Here is a 20,794-nt window from a genome sequence, read left to right as displayed (position 1 = left end):
CATGTAAAGCCCCAAACAAGCATGTAGAGCTTCCATCATCAGATGTTTTGTCTTGTGATGGAGAAATCGAGTCCCTCAAGTACCCACACATTACTTTGGACATCTGTAATCTTATCTTCCTTCTTCACTATTCCCCCTCCAAAAGCAAACTTGATTCAACTCATTAAACGTAATACTTACTGAGAACTACCTTTCAACAGCAGATCAACCATTTGTCCCCTAACACACCAATGTTTGTCCTTAAGCAGAACTATAGACTTTACTTGTCCTCCAGCTACTGACATTCTTCTCTTCCTAAGACAAAGTAGACATTTTGTTCTCATAAATCATTGGGTTAATGAGTAAAATGCTTTAAAATTAAAAAAAAAAAAATCAATGTGCTATGCATATATAAATCTTTGGTATTCTCAGGATTTTAGTATTTTCTTCTTGAACGGTTTGTTATCTACCATGGAATTGAACTTAGGCATAAGTACACCCTGGCCTTTAAATCAAGCACAAGACCGGCCCTTTCTTTCATGCATACACATTTTATCACGATATTCCAAGTCCTGAACTTCTAGCACTTGCATGTTCCGCTTTACAAGCTTTTGTCTTTGTAACTAAGCGTGCAGCAATAAACTCCAAACTACGTTAATGATAACCCTGTTAAATATAAACTAGCATGCAATTATCCAAAATGCTAACACAAACAAAAAAGGGGGAAAAAAACACAAGGAAACTCCGACTGGTTTTTAAAAGCCTCCAAGAACATATAATCAAACAAAAATAAAAATATAATATCACATAGTTTGTAAAAGAGAATAATAGCTAATACTTTTGTGATTCCCACACATAATATTAAACAGTGTGTTTGAGCCCCATGGTTGTCTGTGAAAAGCTTGCTTTTTAAATTGCACGTAGGCTGAAACTTTTTTTTTTTGAGATGAAAAGTAAGTGGTGGTGACCCTTGGGAAATTCACAAAATTATGTCAAGTAACTGATTCTTATAAAAACCTCTGGTTTTCAACACTCTTTCCCCTGATGGTGACATTTTGTACAGCACTCCCAAAGGGAGAATGGAACCAGAAGATATGTAGTGTGGCCTTGGTACATGTGCGGATAAACCAGCTCTCTGGAAGAAAGGGAAAAAAAAGAATCCCTGATTCCCTGAATCATAAGGCTGACTGATTCCCACAGTGTAAATACTCCTATTAGGACTGATTTCAGACTATCAACCACCTCAGATTCCCCAGTTGGTTGTTTCTGCCACGTCCGTAGGAGCCAACTATCACACACCAGGTCTAGCAGAAACCAGCTTAGAATCCAGAGAAACCGGAGTTCAAATCCCAGCTCTAGATCCCAGTTAGGTCTTAGGCAAGTTTCCTTAACCCCTCCAAACCTCAGCCTCCATAGCTCTAAAATGGATAGAATCCCTGTTCCTCAGGATTGATGAATAAATGAAACAAAACAATGCATGTAAAGCACACAGGTCATTGAGAGGCACTCAGAACTCCGTAAGTGTTCCTCCCCTCCCCGGGGAAGGGGAGAGGCAGACATGGATGCAGTGGGTGGGATGGGGCTACAACTTAGATCACCTGTCTCACCCCCACGACGGGGACAGAAACACTCAAGTGGGGAGGTTCCTTATTGTAAGATTGAGGAAGGAGGAGGTGGTAGGGAGACTGTGACCAGTGCATGAAAATACAAGACCTAAAAGGTTGGAGGGGGTTACCAGGATTATCAGGGGGACTTTGAGGGCAACGTTTTAAGAGGTTTTGCCAAATTTCCCTACTAACAGGCTCAGAATGTGGGTTTTGTTTGGTTCTGTGGTCGCTCTATAGAGGCAGCTGCTCCATTTTGCTGAGAGCCAGCCCTAGGTCATCACCAGCAAGCCCCTAAGGGGCCGGCAAAGAAGGAGGGGCCTGGCAGGTATGCAGAAACCCACAGGGAAGGGAGAAAGTCTATGCTTCCAGGAGAGTGTGCTCAGTGCCAAACGTGAGGGCTCTGCAGGGTGACGGGTCAGAAAGGAAAGGGGCATCCGATGGGAGTAGAGCCAGGACCCTTCCCATGGAGAAGAGTGTGAGTACCTGACCCTGCGGCCCCGTGGAAAGCCAGCACAGCATGGAAATGGAGGGTAGCATGGGGTGGGGTGGTGGGGGTGGCATTCAGGGCGGGGGGGTGGGAGGGCGGTGCGGTGGTTGTGAGAGGTGGCCACACGTAAAATATACAGAATTCAAAACTGACAAGAACTGAAAGTTCCCTCTATCAGCCAGGGGGAGAAGGAATAGGTCCAAACAGAAGCCAGGAGGCTCCAAAGGCAGAGACAGTGAGGGCAGGCAGGGAGGGACAGGGGGCCAGTGCACACCTCGGCGGTACAGAGTGCGGCTGGGGCGGGGGGTTGCACACTTCTGTGAGGACTCAGAATAAATAGTTCAGGCTTTGTGGACCATGTGGTCTCCGCCACAACTACTCAATTCTGTTCGCGGAGCACAAGGGCAGCCAAAGACAATACAGAAATGAACGGGTGTGGCTGTTTCCCAGAAAACGTTATTTATAAACAGCCCGTGGGCCACAGTCAACCGACCCCTGAGTTAGGGGAAAGGGTACGGAGGGAGAAGATTCAGAGGGTCCAAACAAAGGAAACACACCCAGAAAGGAGGTAGGATTACTCCCATTTCATGGATGAGAGCCTCATGACAAGGTAAGGGGCAGGGCCAGGGCCACAAACAATTCTAGGAGTGCCAGGCTCACGCTCCTGTGCCGCTCCTATTCTGTAAACTACAGAAGGCACTTCGTAAAGCACGAGATGTATAAAAAGCAGCGAGAAAAAAAAAAAAAAAAGCAGCAAGAGAAGTGAGAAGGATCTAGATGTGGCTGAAGAGAGTTCTGGAAGCAGGGCAGGCACTGGGCAAGGCTGGATTACTGGAGTCCCAGGAATCCTTGTCCACCTTGGACCGTCCTCTGGGCCCTCACCCACAGAGGTCCTCCCTGAATGACAGAAAGGCAGACACCTAAATAAGGAAACCACAGGGTTAGCAAATGCCCTTGGGTCACTTAGGCCACCTTCTGCCCAGTTCAGCTGGAGCCAACTGAACAAGCATTTACAAGCCTGACTCAAACCGCAGCACAGAGTGGAGCGAGCGGGTGAGGGCACGGACTCCGGAGCCAGACTGCCTGCGTTTGAACCCGACCCCCGTGTACGGGCTCCGGGACCGTGGGCAAGTAATTCAACCTCTGCTTCAGAACGGGGGTGACGCAGGGGCACCTGGGTGGCTCTGTCGGTTAAGCATCCAACTCTTGATTTTCGGCTCAGGTCACCATCTCACGGTTTTGTGAGTTCGGGCCCAGTATGGGCTCTGTGCTGACAGTGTGGAGCCTGCTTGAGATTCTCCCTCTTTCTCTGCCCCTCCCCCACTCACACTGTCTCTCTCAAAATAAATAAATAAATAAACTTAAAAAAAAAAAAAAGAATGAGTGTGATCCAGTAGTGCTGTCATCTCAGGGCAGTTATAAATATGAACTTGCTTAATCCTCATGTAGTGCCTGGGACATGTTTGGTAAATAAAAATACTGTGTCAGGGCCCTGAGCCAGGTCCCACAGGGGAGGGCATTTAATGCTCCTGCCTTGGTAGGGGCTCAAACAAGTGCACCTCTAACCAAGCCCTCATCACTGGAAAAATTGGCCTGTTTCTGTGATTCAGGTCTCCCGACAGACAGGGACCACCTTTTTTGTCTGACTAGCATACCAACAGCTCATAATCGATAGTCATCATGTTCACTGTTTGTTGAATGAATGACACAAGGCAGTATTCCCTCTACTACATACCTGACAGATGACAAAGCACCTAAGGTCACCCTTTGCCCACTCTGTGACCTTGGATTCCTGCCCCTCCATGGTGTCAGGGGCCTGGAATCGATGTCCACAAAGTGCTTTGTAAACCCGTAGGCCCGTGAGCAAGGGAGGTGGTAACTCCAGTTCGCTTCCTCAATGGGGTGGTGTTGGTTGGGGACTGACCAACTCATGAGGGAGTGGTTTCCAGCTTGGATGGCTTCCTAAAATGGCCATTCCAGTTATGACACCTTCACTGCCAGAGGGAACATAGCTGAAGGTGTTTCGTAAAGTTCTCCCTTACACCAGGGGAAACCCATTCATTCTGTCGTTCCTCACTACGTGTTCTGCCAACCGGAGCCACGTGAAACCAACTCAATGCCACTTCTACATCCGATGCTAAGGTTAGGTTATCTACACATCCCAAGCTAAACACGCCCCAGCCTTGGCAGCAGGCCCAGGACTGAGCTGCCCAGAGCCCTAGACCAGGAAGAACGGCAGCTCACCTAACCCAGCCCTTTAAATCCATAAGGAAACTGAGGCCAAGGGTGTAAAGTGACTTGTCCAGGGTCACCGGGCATGGCAGGGGCTGGCCCAGCATCCAGGTTTGCCAAGTGCCGATTGGCATTCCTGATCCACAACATGTCACCTCACCTGGCCTCACCTATCTTTCCCTCCCAGTGTGCTTTAAAGGCCACCTGCCCTACACCCCTCTCCCCCCCTTAACAGCTCTCCTTCCCATGGGAAAAAGTCCATGCAGGCGAGGCTCCCCAGGACAGGTGTGGGGACATGGTACAGAGCCATGCTGAGGCTTCCCCACCCCCTTTCCAAAGGGCAAAAGGTCACACTTGAACTAGCTGCCCTTTCTGGGCACACGCCAGTGGGGAGCAGGCTTCCGATTTATTTCCCCTTCTGCGTTCACCCATATTACAGGCTTTGTGAGTGCAAAGGGGAGGGCAGCAGGTGCGCCTCGGGCCACTGACCTCAGTCCGCGGCAGGGCATGGCCTCCGCCGCGTCTTGGGGAAGCGTCCTGACCAGGGCCTGGCCGGCCTGGGACTGCAGCTTTGGCCTCTGTCATTCATGGTGCCAGAAAGATGGCTTAACAGTAACCTGGGTTTGCCTACTGCTGGAGGAGATCAAAGTCCTTCACAGGTTTCTAAAATCCAGTCAAGTCAGGTGGCTTACAACAGGAAAATGGAGTGGGAACTTGCCTGAAATCACAAAGCAAGGAAGCGACAAAACCTGGGGGAAAACGTCCATCTCCTTTCTCTTACTCTGGCGGTCGATCACCTAGTTAGCCCACATCTTTCTTTTCAGTGAAGACAGGGGCCACAGATACAGAACCCGGACATTCACCCCAATAGGGGCAATACAGAGGGAGGAGTACTTAGAAGTTCCAAAGCAGTGTGAGCTCTGCCCCAACAAGCTGAGTGACCTTGAGCACTGTTACTTAACATCTCTGAGACCTCGCTTCCTCAATCTTACAATTGGAACAATCCTAGTACCCAGCCAAGCCTTCCTTCTTAAAAGGCTACCCATTAGAATCCCACACAGCTGTGCAGAATTGAGGCCCTCCCAGAACTGCAGGATCAAAATCCTTGCTTTTTCCAAGGTCCTAGGGAATTCTAAAGACATTTACATTTGAGAAGCCCGGATATAAATTAGCATTTGGGGCATGCCCACGCAGAGTCAGCCCTCAATTATATAAGCCCAATTCACACTTGACAAAGCCCAAGACACAGGCCAAGGCTCTCTAGAGGAAACAGAACCAGAAAGGCTGATTAACTTGCCCAGGGTCATGCAGTGGCATGATGATCTGAACCCAAGACTTGGGAATTCTTTTGCACCATACGTCCTCTTTCCATGTACGAACTAACTCTCCATCCATAAGGCATAATGCTAACGCAGGTGCTCTAAGAAGCAAAACCCTCATGCTTTTTAAAATTAATTCCCTGCAAATTGGTGCAGCCACTCTGGAAAGCAGTGTGGAGGTTCCTCAGAAAATTAAAAATAGACCTACCCTATGACCCAGCAATAGCACTGCTAGGAATTTACCCAAGGGATACAGGAGTACTGATGCATAGGGGCACTTGTACCCCAAGGTTTATAGCAGCACTCTCAACAATAGCCAAATTATGGAAAGAGCCTAAATGTCCATCAACTGATGAATGGATAAAGAAATTGTGGTTTATATACACAATGGAATACTACGTGGCAATGAGAAAGAACGAAATATGGCCTTTTGTAGCAACGTGGATGGAACTGGAGAGTGTGATGCTAAGTGAAATAAGCCATACAGAGAAAGACAGATACCATATGGTTTCACTCTTATGTGGATCCTGAGAAACGTAACAGAAACCCATGGGGGAGGGGAAGGAAAAAAAAAAAAAAAAAAAGAGGTTAGAGTGGGAGAGAGCCAAAGCATAGGAGACTGTTAAAAACTGAGAACAAACTGAGGGTTGATGGGGGGTGGGAGGGAGGGGAGGGTGGGTGATGGGTATTGAGGAGGGCACCTTTTGGGATGATGAGCACTGGGTGTTGTATGGAAACCAATTTGACAATAAATTTCATATACTGAAAAAAAAAAATTAATTCCCTGGTCAACTTGCAGGGTCCTCAATCAGGCCTGATGGCACACACTGGTTCACCTGGGCTTGACTTTGCTTCTGGGCGGCTGTCTGCCATTCAGAAGCTCAAGGAAGTGGAGTAACCCAGGACTGCCGCCAGCTGCTGCCAGAGATGAAATTTTTAAAGTGGAAGTAAGCCTTAAAACACACCTTATAAATTTACACTCCTTTCCACCTACTAACACTTTCCCTGTGCGGCTGGCACTGCCTAAGCAGAGCGCACGACAGGGTGTCAAGCTAGAAGGCATCTTTTTGGCTTCCCACCTCTGACACCTAGCCAGAGAGCAACCCCCAGTGTGTTGGCTTCCCAGGGGAGGAGCCCTGCCCACCAGGCTGGGAAGATGCCCAGGCCTACAGGACTGGGTTTCCTAGGTGCTCTAATGGAGATGTGAGCAGAAGCTGGGGGCTCAAAGGTCAAATGGCAGGGGAGGGGAGACTAAAAAGTACAGAATCACATCAGTATGACTAGCCTGCTGTATCCCAAACATTTGCACTCAATAGCTCCAAAATTCTTCTTGGGCCTACCACATGCAAAGCATAATGATACAGTTGAGTGGCAGAGGAAAAGACGCCAGGCTTGGATGTCAAAGATCCAGGCTTGTATCTGGACTAAACTGGGTCTGTCAATCTACACGTGGGGTGGCTGTGAAGCTTCAACCTAGGCAACCAGAAATGGTGCCTAGGCCTGGGCTGAGGAATTTTCCCCGAGTCGTATTTCAAAGTTTGGAAGTCCAAGCAATTACTGTGATTGGTTATACAAGTGTCCAGACGGAAATAACAAAAATGAAAGCATTTCACGATTTCAGACTGAGAAATTCTGATTTTTATATATTCATAACAAACCCAATATATCTCAAGTTGATTATAAAAGGCAGATGATTTCAGATTAACTACGGCAATGCTTTCCAAACTTTCACATGTACATGAATCATCCGGGGATCCTGTAATCTGGAGTGGGACCTGAGAGTTTGCATTTCTTTTTTAAAGTTTTTTTTTGTTTTTTTTTGTTTTTTTTTTGTTTTTTTTAACATTTTTGAGATAGAGAGAGACAGAGCATGAACGGGGGAGGGGCAGAGAGAGAGGGAGACACAGAATCGGAAGCAGGCTCCAGGCTCTGAGCCATCAGCCCAGAGCCTGACACAGGGCTCGAACTAACGGACCGCGAGATCGTGACCTGAGCTGAAGTCGGACGCTCAACCGACTGAGCCACCCAGGCGCCCCTATTTTTTTAAAGATTTTTGAGAGAGCACAGAAGGGGGGGGGGTGGCAGGCAACGGACAGAAGATACGAAGTGGGGCTCTGCGATGACAGCAGCGAGCCCAATGCAGGGCTTGAACTCAGGAACCGTGAGATCATGACCTGAGCTGTGAAATCATGAGGCTCAACCGACTGAGCCCACCCAGGACCCCCCTGAGAGTTTGCATTTCTAAGAGCTCTGGTAAATCTGCAGGTCCCAGAGCCCAACTTTTGAGTAGCAAGGCTCTATGGAATTCCTTAAATAGTAAGAGACACATCCGAGGCAAGTATAATTTGATTTGAAAAGGATATCCCAAGAGAACATCCATGAAGTAGGATCTAGAACTACCCTGGCTAGCATGGTTTCTTAAAGGGAGGCATAGCAGGGAAAGCCAATAGCATTCTTCTAAGTTGGCCTTGGGCCCAATTCAAATGAGTTTGTACTCTACATCACACTGTCTAGGCAGGTGAAAAGTACTCTTTAGTGGTCATAAAAACAGCATGCTTCTGACAAAATTCTCAAAAGCAGGATGGTGTAAGAAACAAAGGCATCCTAGAATATTTGAAGTTCATGACCACTGCAACAGCTATAGCCAAGCTAGGCTTTTTAAGGCCTTTCTTAAATCCCTGTTTCACCCATTTACCTCCTCTCTGTACATGATATTTCAGGCTGTTACTGTTGACAGCTGTAATAAAAAAAAAAAAAAATGCATCTATCAGGTTGCCAGATATGGATAATTCCTAAGTAGGAAGATGAATGGGACTATCAGGAAGCATCTTATACTGACTGACTCATCTTACTTAAAGCATGTGCTGGGGAGTAGGGGGATCAATAAAACAACCAAGGGGTTCATATTTATGGGACTGGAAATTAAATTCTGGCTATTCTTTGGATCAGAAATACTAACACAGGGGCGCCTGGCTGGCTCAGCTGGTGGAGCGTGCGACTCTCAATCTTGGGGTTCTAAGTCCGAGCCCCCATGTTGGGTGTAAGGAGTACTTACAAATAAAATCTTAAACAAAAAAGAAATGCTAACACAGAAGGTCCTCCATATCCCCTGAAATGAGATTCTTGGAGACAAAGTGTGAGGTAATCTGATCTCCAGCTGCTTTTAGCACAGGAACACATCTGTCTAACATGAGACACAGGCCAGCCTTGCATACTGGCTTAGAATAACATGTATGTTTATTACAATTCCTGTCATGACCCTCAGGCCTGGCTGGGCTTACGCTCAAACTATAGAGTCATTATGAGCCAGAGTGTGATGTCAAGCGGTAACACCAAGCTGCCCAGAAACTGCTGAGTATGCACCACTCACCCAGAAAGGAAGGGATTCCCCTCCTGTGCACTGGCCCGCTAATGGAGAGATGCATGCTCTGACAAGAAATGCCAGAGCCAGACTGTCACCTGTGCCCAGCATCGCTAATTCACCCATGCAATCACAAGGCTGCTTCTCTGTTCCACACCCCTCCCCGCAGCCCCTGTGCTACACACCAGACAGGGTCATGATTTCACCCATTTGGGAAGAAGGAGACTCAGGCAAATTTCTGGATGAGACTGGCTTGTTTTTCCCCATTTGCCTGTTGGGGGAGGAAGTTAAGTTTTCCAGTAGGCCACCTTCTTAACTTAGGCCAGCAAAAGCCTGAGCTTTCCCAAGAGCAGTACAGGAGAGAGACTGTAACAGAAAAGGTTCTCCCTTCTCATCTTGAGGCCTGCAAAATGTTTCCATTTAGGAAGGGGAAAACTGAGGCCCCAGGAGGTTAAAATAACTGACCCAAGGTAGAGCCCAAGCTATAACTGACTTCACAGGAGGCCTTATTACACTAACAAGGGAGAATACTCCCTCCCAGGAAGGAAACAGGCCTGCATTTCTCCACTGCTCCCCACTCAGATTCTTTTCCAAACTCTGGCCTTACTGCTGACACAGACCTAACTCCCACCTGTCCTTTGAACATATGGTGACAAACTCCAGCTATTTCCTTCACAATAAGCAAATGTCCAACATTTCATATTTTTGCTAAGATGCCTAAAACCAGCAGATGACATAAGCTGGCAAATATAACAAGCTTCTAACTAACTTTAGCAAATTCATCTTGGAATGGAAAAAAAAAATCATCAAGCCCTATTTCCTCTCTGTGTCCAACCTCCAAGGCCCATTGCAAGGAAACGCAAGGATTTTCCGTTTCTTAGGAAAGCAAAAGAAAAACCCCAAGGTTTCCCGGGACACCGGACTACTATGAGCACAAGCAGGAACTTTTCTCAGGAGGGATTCACCGCGAGTCTGCAAGAAGTTCAGGCTTACACGCGCCACTCAGCCACCAGCTGAACCTTTGCGCCCCGCCAAGTCTTGCCTGGCGTGGGGAGAGAGCGCCTCTGGGTCTGAACCCGGTTTCTGAAAGTTGGTGATCTCCTTACAATGGGAGGTTTGGGTGCGGCTTTTTAATGGACTCCCGCAACTCCCAACTCCGGACTCAGCGTGAGCGTGATGCTTCTGCTCTTTGAGTGCCGGGCTCATGCACACACCTGTGAACACAAGTCCCTGGGGCCCCTCTCTCTTTACGGGCCGTCGTGGTTTGGAATTTGGGCCAGAAGCTCAGGGTTCCGGCAGGGCGCGAGAAGGTGGGAGCGATCCGTGTTCCGCGGCCAAGAGCCGGCTGGGAGGGACGCGGGGGCGAGGCGCGCGTCGCATCCTGGATACTCACCGGGACCTCTGCAGCTGTTCCAAGGCGCTGGTGCTGGCCCCCTGGCCCGGCTGCTCCAGGGAGCAGTAGTTCTGCGAGGTCTGCCTGGAGAAGGCGATGGGCAGGATTCCCTGAGTGAACGAGTTGAGGCGACCTCGACTGCCGCTCCCACTCCCGGGGGTCCCGGAGGCCAAGAAGGCGGCCGTCGGCACCTGCACGCTGGAAAAGGCATCGTCCTCCTCCAACTCCTCCTGCCCGCCGTCCCGGGGCCCGTCGGGCAGCTGCGGCGAAGCACAGGAGGCGAAAGGCGCAGACCGGGGCGGCTGTAGCTGCTCCCCCGACGCCCGGCCAGCGCCCAGAGGGCTCACGAAGCCCCGTGCCGCCCCGGGACCGGACCCCGGAGCGTGGCCGCCGGGGGCCAGCGGCGGCAGCGGCGAAGGCTGCGGGAGGCAGGGGCCCCATCCAGCTGCTACCGCCGCCGCCGTGCCCGCTGCAGCGAGCGCGTTGCAGCCGCCCCGCTCGGCGGCGGCGAGCAGGCTGAGCCGAGTCCTCGCGCCGCAGGCGCTGCCGGCGCCGGGCTTGGCCGCGCCACTCTCCTCGCCGCCGCCCCACTCCTCGTCTTGCAGCGGCGGCCGTCCGTCTAGCGAGATGTTGGTGAGGAAGGAGAGGGCAGCCTGGCGGCGCCGCGGGTCCATGCGCGGCTTCCTGGGGGGCTCGGGCGGCGGTGGCTGGGCCGGCGGGGCGGTCGCGGGCTGGGGCTGCTGCGGCGGCTGCTGCAATCTGCTGGTGCCCGCGGCGTCGGTGCCGGTGCTGCTGCTGTTGCTGCTGCAGGCGGCCGTGCCGGCGGTGGCGGCCGTGGTGGCGGCAGTCGCCGCCATTGTGTCCGTCTGCGGCGGTATTTCCGCGATGCCCGGAGAAGCGAGCGGCGCCCGAGTGCTAAGCAGCGAGCGCGAGCGCCGGTGACCCGGGCTGGGCAGGGCGCGGGGCGCAGGCGGCGTGCGCGGCGGCCCGGCCCCCCCGCGGGCGGGCCATGCTCGCCCCTTGGTGCTGCGGCCGGGGACGCCGCCGCCCGGGCCCACGCGCGCGGCTGTGTAGCTCGCTCGGTCGCTTGCTTCCTTGTTGGCTGGCTGGTCGCTGATCGCCAAGTCCCAGGCCCTCCCCACCCTTACGGTCTTCGGCTTCCCAGACCCGGTGTCCGTATTTATAGGTGCGCGCGCCCTGCGCTCGCGCTCCGAAGCGCTCTTTGCAATAACACAGTATCACGTGTGGGGAATGAAACCTGGGAGGAAAACAAAGCCGCAGGCGGCGGCCGCGGAGGCAGGCGGCGGGAGGCGAAGGGCCAGAGGAGGAGGAGGAAGAGAAAGCCGAGCGGGTGACGGGGCGGGGGTTATCTGCGGCGGGTCCAGGTACTCCGAGCTTCCTGCGGGGAGTTCTTGGCTCCCGGGGTGCGCGGGCGCCAGTTAAGGGAAGCGAGCACGTTTTGCCGCCGCGCCCGCACAAGGAATCGGGAATCGCGGGCGGGGGTGCAAGCAGAACCCTGGAGTCCCGGCTTGAGGATGTGGTCCCGGGAGAGTTATGGGTCTACAGGAGGGTTACTCGGAGGGAAGCTGAGATCTGGCCCACGAGCTTGTTAACTGGACCCCGCGCTGCCGTTGGGCCCTGAGAAGTAGGTCCTTATTAATAGTTATACGAGTAGGTTCACAACCCCTTACGTAGTCAGTCCCACCTTAAAGCTGTTGCTTAACGACTAAGGTTATGTCTCATTCATTCGCAGGCCCCTGAGATAATTGCGCACCTCTGGGTGCATACAGAGCCCAGGCACAGGTGAACATCTTCTGTACGGGCTAATTTATACATCCCCACTTGATGGTGCTGTCACTTTTCATCTCTTTCTTAGCAAAAGCCAACATCAATTTTTACTCTATGAAGACCAAAATAAGCTAAAAAGGCCTCACGCCCTTTTCCTCTAGTCACCCTGCAAATGTTGTGGATTATGATCTCTTTTTATCCCATATAAACTGGAACAATATGCACAGTTACTTTCTGTCATTTAGTTCATAAACATTCGTTTGGCATCTACCATGTCTTCTTTTAAGATGGGTTCCTGCCCAAGGATTCAATGACTGGACAGCAAGTCTGGACCTGGGAGGAGACACAGAATGCTGTACCTTGGCCCCAGCCCCAACAAATGCCTGTGCTGGCTGAGGGGGGTGGGAGGCCAGAGGGCACCAGGAGCTCTCTACAAACGTGTACCGGTTTCCCTATGCGGTAAGGAACAATTGTCACACTTTATTAAGCTCTGTGATGTCTAAGACACCTCTATACACTTTTCTGAGGGAGAAGCAATGCATTTAAGATCAAGGGATTAATTTAATTAAAGGTTTAAATTTAGCCCTGGAACTAATGGGTAACTCTACATTGAAATTCCACTCCACTTCAAGTTCAGGAAAGTAAATTGAGTAATGGAGAGCAAATACAGCCTGTCCAGAGATGGGCAGCCAACCTGGAGTATATGAGATATGGGTGAGTTTCAGGTTACATTTGCTTAGGACAAACAGGCACATGGCCCTTCGCATGAAAAATTGCTCATATTTTATTTTATGCCATTTTTAGGCCTTTTGAAACAGTGGAGAGTGAGATCCATTTATAGCAGCCTTATAGCAGCTAAGTCAAAGCTTGGTGACCAGCTCTGTGAAATTTCATTAGTTTAATTATTTTGTTTAACTAACTACCTTGAAACTTCCAAGAGGCTTTATTACCATTAACTTAATTTGCATGACCTCTGGCCTGGTTGTGCTGGTAGGTAGCGTTAAATGAAAGACACCCCATGAACTATTTTTTATTACAAACGTGATAAATCTTAATTGCACAACATTTAGAGAATAAGGTAAGTAAAGAAGCTTGGGTTTTTTTTTAAGTTTATTTATTTATTTTGAGAGAGAGACAGCACATGTGTGGGAGGGGCAGAGAGAGAGAGAGAGAGAGAGAGAGAGAGAGAGAGACTCCCAAGCAGGCTCCAAGCTGTTGGCACAGAGCCCCACTCTGGGCATGAGCTGAAATTAAGAGTCAGGGGCTTAACCAACTGAGCCACCCAGGTGCTCCAGTGAAGAGAAGTTTTAATAAAAAAAAACCACTAATGGTTTCATCTGCTACAGAAATAACTTGAACTTTTTATTTCTATCCTGTATTTTTAACCAAGTGAAAGCACACAGTTTGTGTCTTGTGATTTTTGCTTGCTGTGTTAAGATCATCTTTTCATTTAGAATATTCTTCTATAGAATCATTTTAATGATTAATAGTGTTTAATTTGATGGAGAGATTATAGTTATTAAATCTGTACCCTAGGGGCACCTGGCTGGCTCAGTCAGAAGAGCGTCTATTGATCTTGGGGTTGTGAGTTCAAGCCAGCCCCATGTTGAATGTAGAGATTACTTAAATAAATAAGATGTTCAAAAACTAACAATAATAAAAAGAAACTGTACCCTACATTGAACATTTAGGTTGTTTCCAGTGTTGCTTTTAGGAAGAGTATGGTGATGACTTCCTGTGTTTTTCTAAATCTTCTTACTGTCCAATATTTTCTTAGGCTAAATAGATATGGGGGCAAATGGCATATCATGTTTTTAAGGTTTCCCATCCAGAAAGTTTGTCCCAGTCTGCTTCTTCACACTCGTGCCAGCAATATCAATTTTTTCATCAATATTCATTTCTTTGTCCATTTGCTATAACTCTGCCTGTTTTAAGTGTCAAACATGCAAAATAATTTCAAATACTTATTTAAGCATCAAACAAGAATCAATATTTTATTTAACCTACACACTGTTCCTGTGCTCAATCCTCTTGTAGGGATCATGAGAGGTATGGTTTACTGTTCACCTACTGTGTGCCAGCCACAGAATATTTCTAATCTTTTGCACTCTGCAAGTTGGGGTGGTGGTGTGTTATTACCAATATTTACAGATGAGGCTCAGTAAAATTAAACAATTTGCCCAATGACCCCCAGCTCTCATACTGGGCCAGTATACAAACCGGTCTTAGAATAAGACCCATACATGGTCCTGCGCCCTCTGCTGGTGAGGATGTATGATGGGGGAGTACATCTCCAGATTTATAATCTTATATTTGTACTTAAAAGTCAACTGTACTGAAATAGTACAAAATTTGGAGGAAGAGGATCTGAGTTTCAAGAGCAAGTCTCTTAACCTCTCCAACCCAATATTCTCGGCAGTTTATTTTGAGATACTCATAAATGAGACTGCTCATGAAACATTTTGATGAATCTTAAAGTACCCTTTAAAATGTCTGTTGTTGGGGTTCCTGAGTGGCTCAGTTGACTGAGCCCCCCAACTCTTGGTTTCAGCTGAGGTCATGATCTTGAGGTTTGGTTTGTGAGATGGAGCCCTGGTCGGGCTCTGCGCTGACAGCGTGGAGCCTGCTTGGGATTCTCTCTCTCTCCCTCTCTCTCTGCCCCTCCCCTACTTGTGTGCACGCTCTCTCTCTCTCTCTCTCTCTCTCTCTCTCTCAAAATAAGTAAATAAACTTTAAAAAAGTAAAATTTAAATTAAAAAATTTTTAAAATGTCAGTTGTTATTTGTACCAATCCAATCAACCTACTCCCTGAATTATTCCAAATTCACTTATTTTTCACCTATTTAATCACTATTTAAATATTACTGAGCAACTTCTATGTACCTGGAAGCTCCTTGCTACAAAAGCAAAAAAAGAAGCGGTGGCTCTTTGCCCTTGTGCATTCTATAGCAAAAATATGGGAAAGCAAAAAGCTCAGAACACATTTAAACAAAAATGCAAGGCAGGCTCCAATTAAGTGATGGATCAAATGAGCAATCAGACTGGTACTGTGAATGTTATCAAAATATGAAAAAGAACCTTTTTATTTGAGGTGAGGTCTGTGGGGGTGGCCTCAGGGAAGATCCCGGATTTCAACTGACCTGGATGCTAAGGAGGGAAGGAGGGGAACACTTTAGGAAGAGGAAGTTCTGCATACAAATTCCTCGCAGAATGTGGGCACAGAGGACCAGAACTTGAAATGTAATTATTGGTCTGCTAAAGGTTTTTGTTTTGGGGTCCCCTCCCATTTACTTTAATATTGCCCCTTTACAGTGCCCATTCTAAAAACTTTTTTTTTTTGTCTGCACCCAACAGTTTTGATTGACACACACAAGAGTCAATTTTTGAAGGAAAGAAAAAGAACCTACAGGTAATCACTAACCCTTAAAAAAAATAATTTTCACAGAGGGCACCTGGGTGGCTCAGGTGGTCAAGCAACCAACTTGGGCTCAGGTCATGATCTCACGGTTCATAGGTTCGAGCCCCACGTGGGGCCCTGTGCTGACAGCTCAGAGCCTGGAGCCTGCTTCAGAGTCTGTCTCCCTCCCTCTCTGCTCCTCCCCTGGTCACGCTCTGTCTCTCTCTCAAAAGGAAATAAACATTGGGGTGCCTGGGTGGCTCAGTGGGTTAAGCGTCTGACTTTGGCTCAGGTCATGATCTCGCGTTTCAAGGATTCGAGCCCCGCATCGCAGCTCCAGAGCCTGGAGCCTGCTTCGGGTTCTGTGTCTCCCCCTCTCTCTGCCCCTCCCCTGCTTGTGCTCTGTCTCTTAAAAAATGAATAAATGTTTAAAAAAATTTTTTTTTAAATAAACATTAGAAAAATATTTTTTAAAATAATTTTGCAGACAAGAAGTCTGAAAATTAGCTTAGAGATGACAGTGGATATCACTCGTAACAAAAACCATCTGACGCTGTGGAAATAACAAGGGGGTCTGATGCCAGCTTAGGTTCTTACAAACGTGTGATCTCTGGGGGCTCCAGCTTAGGAAAATTACAAACCTTTTGCATTGGTTGCTTCATCTGTAAAGGTAGGTTTAGTAATATTTTACCTTGCAGAGCTGTGAGGATTAGTGATAATATAAATTATGCAACTAACAGAGTATCTTAAGTAGGTAGCTATTATTAGAAAAATGCAAAATATAGAAGGTACACACAACAAAGGCTGGGATATTTTAGCCTCTAGGTTTTTGCAGTTTTCACTAATCCTGCCAGGCCTGCAGGACCATGAGAAACATCAGATGCGGGCTCCAATTCAGATCAGATTATTTTATTGCATGTTCCATAAAAGTGCTGCTGCTGCCCACTGCTAGAACTCCCACCCAGACTAGTAGATCTAAAATACAGGCATGGTGCCAGTGAGAAACCTGCTGCTGGCCTCCATCAAATCAAAGTTAGACCATCAAGACTAGAAATGGAGAATGCCCAAGAGGTCGTTCTCAGCGCCCCAGCTCTTCTCCCTGAAATTTACCTTCCCCATGGGGACTTCTGATCATTTCTGTTGGCCAAAGAGAAAGGCAGGGAGATGGGGGTATCATTGTTTTCCTCTTGACAATTTGACATAGATACTTTAATTTCCTTCCTTAATTTCTCCAAGACATCTGAGACCAGATGCAACACTTAAATAAGACTTGACTAGGGGCACCTGGGTGGTTCAGTCAGTTGGGTGTCTGACTCTTGAGCTCAGCTCGGGTCTTGATATCAGGGTGTTCAAGCCCCACGTGGGGCTCTGTGCTGGGCGTGAAGCATACGTAAAAGAGGGAGAGAGAGAGACTTGACTAGAAGCTCAGGGATATTTAATGAAGAATTGAAGTCAGTGAGTAACATAGAGCCATAGATAGCAGCTTACAAATTGTGACTTGCTCATAGTCCTCCTTCCAGTATTTCCTAAATGGCAATCCCCTGCTAGGTTCTGGGTTAGGTTCTGTGAGTGCCAAGGAGAACAGGCTACAATCCTGTCCTGGAGCCCTCAAGCTAATGGCAGAGAAAGCCACATCCATATTGTCACCAAAAATACATCAGATTACTTAAAAGAAAGGGCTGTATGCACAGGGTTCAACTAACCCCCAGCAAACCTCCTGGAACTGAGGCTGTTTCAACCTTTGCCCCTACCACCACCCACCTAAGACTTCCTCCTCTCCCTATGCAAGAGATGCCCAGGGGAGACTGTGTTCCTGCCACTTCTTGACATAGGGCCAACTTCCAAGTCTCCTTGTCCTGCCTGAGGTCCTGCCCTTCCCTCAGTGCTTGGTACCGGCAGCCCCTGACATTGTCCACACCTAGGCCTAGGTCCATATAAGACCATTTTGCTTCCAGACCCCTCGCACTATGTGGAAGAAAGAAGGAGAATATTTTACTGCAGTCCCTGCCTAAGATGATGTAGGGCCTCCAGGCTCTTACAATTTGCATGAGAAGTTGAGAAAAATAGGTGATGGGGCATGTCCATGGACTGTAAGGACAGTCAGGTAAGCCTGTGTTACTAATTTGTTAAGGACAATAGTTCAAGCCAAGAATGGATTCAAATACCTCGTTAATCTGGGGAGATGTGTTTCAGTAACTCTTCCTCATCTCCACTATATGTTTAGAGTAGATATCCAAAGATAAGAGTGCAAATGCATTTTCTCTTCAAATTCCTCTGATCCATCAGAAATCTCCACTGGATACAGCCCAGCAAACTGTGAACAGGAAGGGATAACCGTCTAGGGTGAAGTGGCCTATCCCGCCAGCCCACCATGGGAAGGACATAGGCTTGAGTTTGCAGATCCCAACTCTCTCACTAACTCTGTGACACCTGAGCCTCAACTTCTCCGTCTCAAGGCTGAAGCACATCCTGTCTGCCTTGCATGGTTATTGTGCAGATTGGAATCAGAGCGTGTGTAAAACACTTCCCAAGTGTCCAGCCCATAGTGGGTGATTGTTGAGTGCTGGCTGTTGTCATGATACAAGGAACCCCAGAGAAGCACACTGTTGAGCTAGTGGGCAGAGGAGGACATGGTAGAAACCAGGCATCGGACTGTGTTAGGAAAATACATTTCAGATGCTTCCGTGAGATGTCCTCAGTCTTCCAAAAGGGTATTGTTCTTGCCCATAATGCCACCCATCATCCAACTGTGGAGTTTTTATAGTATTAGCATTTCAAAGAAACACACTGAATTTTCTTTGTAGTATTACCTTTATACTTAAATCATAGCAAACACTTAGCTTTATTGTCTGAAAAGAATAAATTTTTTATTATACTAGTATGCATGTATAGCCAGCCCATGGACAAAGAAGAAAGCACTTCTCATGCAATCACAGGGGCAGAACATGCAACTGACATATGGTCTGCATGCACGGGCCTCCAGAGGAAGGCTCCTGTCCACTCCGAACAAACAGGTGGGCCTATAGGGCTCTATGTCTCCAGGCATAAAAGCATTATTTTTTAGTGTTCGCATTTGTTCAGGCCATTGTCACATCAGAGTGGGATGGATGTGGCCAGATTCTGGGGGACAGGGCGTCACTTTGCCTGCCACTGGGAAGTTCAGCTGGACGAACTGGCACAGTAACCTTGACTGTTAAATGGGCAAACATCATGAAGCAACAGCACATGATGCACACGATGCAAATACCTGGCAATCACTTGGAAGAGGGATGATTGAGAATGATGGGTACCCATACTGCTGGTCGCATCAATTGGAACAACCTTTCTGAAAAGTCTGGCAACAATATGTATGAAGAGTTTTAAAAAGTTCATGATTGAAAGCATGATCTTTGGAGTCATACTGCCTAGGTTAAATTTTCGCCCTACTATCATGGCTTTGAGCATAGAGAGCATGTAATTGATTTGTGCTTCAACATTGTCATCTGTGAAATGGGAATATCTACAATATTCAATATGCTAACAATGCAGTAAATGCTTGGTACATAGTAAACTCCAGAAATGTAGCTGTTGTTTTTTATTTTTTTAAATTATTTATTTGACAGAGAGAGGGGCAGAGAGAGAGGGAGACAGAGAATCCCAAGCAGGATCCACGCTGTCAGCACAGAGCCTGATGCAGGGCTGGAACTCACAAACTGTGAGATCATGACCTAAGCCGAGATCAAGAGTTGGATGCTTAACTGACTAAGCTACCCAGGCACCCATATATATATATATTTTTAAGTAGGCTCCACGCCCAACATGGGGCTTTAGCTCAAGACCCTGAGATGAAGAGTTGCATGCCCTACTGACTAAGCCAGCCAGGCGTCCCAGAAATGTAGTTATTGTAATAATCCTAAGAAGCTATTGAGAAACAAGGTCAAAGATTTATGCACAAAAATATTCATTGCAGCATTATTTTAAGTGAAGAAAACTTGAAAAAAGAAACCCTCAATGTGAACATTGGAAATACTAAGTAAATTATGGTTTACTCAAACAATGGGATATTGTGCTTCTATTTTTGAAAAAATTATCTTTACTAAGCTTTCTTAATGACATGAAAAATTTTTTTTGAAACAATGCTAACCAAATAAAGCAGAATAGAAACCAGATAGATCACAATATCTCAATTGAACCTCAATGAATGGGATTGTTGTTTTAAATACTAAGACGTGTCTAAAGGCTACATTGTGACCAGAAGTTAAATCACTGGCTACCAGGATTATGATGATTTTTATTTGCTTCTTTTTGCTTATCTAAGTATAAATAAGCATGTGGTCATTATAGGAACTGCTTATTCTCAATTAACAAAAAAAATATTTTTCAGTGCATGGAAATAAGTTCTGGAATAAAATGTACCCAAACAAATGGTGGAATTATTGGGGACTTTTTTCAGTTTCTTTAGGGATATTTGGTGACATCTAGCTTTCTCTAAAGCTAGGGTAGGACGTGGTTAGTCAGAGAGAAGGAAATGCCTTTTGGTGAGGGGACCAAGTGTGAATGAAGGATCAGAGAGGAAAGGGCTTTTTGGAAGCGGCTGGCAATGAGTGGACCTGCCAGAACAGCTACTTTAAAAGAGCTGTGGTGGTGAAAAATGGGATATGAGGTTGAAACCAGTATACAAGGCCAGGTCATGAGAACCCCCACATCTGAAATAAGAAATCTGAAGGCGCCTGGCTGGTTCGGTGGGTAGAGCATGTGACTCTTGACTTTGGGGTTGTGAATTTGAACCCCATGTTGGGTGTAGAGGTTACTTATGAATAAAATCTTAGGGGCATCTGGGTGGCTCAGTTGGTTGAGCATCTGACTCTTGATTTTGGCTCAGTGGTGATCCCAGGGTCATGAGATTGAGCCCCTCGTTGGACTCCGTGCTGGGTGTGGAGCCCGCTTGAGATTCTCTCTCTTCCTCTCCCCTCCCCCTCAAAAAGTAATAAAAATAAAAAATAAAATCTTTAAATAAATAAATACATGAAATAAGGAATTTTAATCCATAGGTAGTAGAGAACCATAGAGGATTTTTAAACAAGAAGTAACATTGTATGTTGAAAGCCAAATTGATGGAGGATTAATTTGGCAAATGTGCATATGGGGTTGAACAGAGAGTGTGAAGCAACAGAGAGGGTTTTCTATTCATTCTTCCATTTATATGTTTGTCCATTCAGCATGCATTGGGCTCCTGCTCTATGTCCTGCTCT

General features: G+C 47.3%; 1 protein-coding gene across 2 annotated transcripts in view; it reads right to left on the bottom strand.

Annotated features, from left to right (window-relative positions):
- The window catches only part of CABLES1 (Cdk5 and Abl enzyme substrate 1), a 114,220-nt gene extending 102,774 nt beyond the window's left edge, over positions 1-11,446 (bottom strand). The window contains exon 1 of one of the 2 annotated variants that reach the window (XM_053902502.1): positions 10,379-11,446. In XM_053902502.1, the coding sequence (XP_053758477.1) occupies positions 10,379-11,235 (857 nt within the window). In that variant the 5' untranslated portion in view covers positions 11,236-11,446. The remainder of the gene's footprint in view (positions 1-10,378) is intronic. The other variant, XM_019465556.2, reaches the window with a different exon arrangement.
- Positions 11,447-20,794: the final 9,348 nt, after the last annotated feature.

Source organism: Panthera pardus, unplaced genomic scaffold (genome assembly GCF_024362965.1).
Source record: "Panthera pardus isolate Hobbes unplaced genomic scaffold, ASM2436296v1 HiC_scaffold_15, whole genome shotgun sequence".
In the NCBI taxonomy this organism is placed as follows: Eukaryota; Metazoa; Chordata; class Mammalia; order Carnivora; family Felidae; genus Panthera; species Panthera pardus.
The sequence above is the reverse complement of the archived record's forward strand: the minus strand, read 5'-3'. Positions and strand labels throughout refer to the sequence as shown.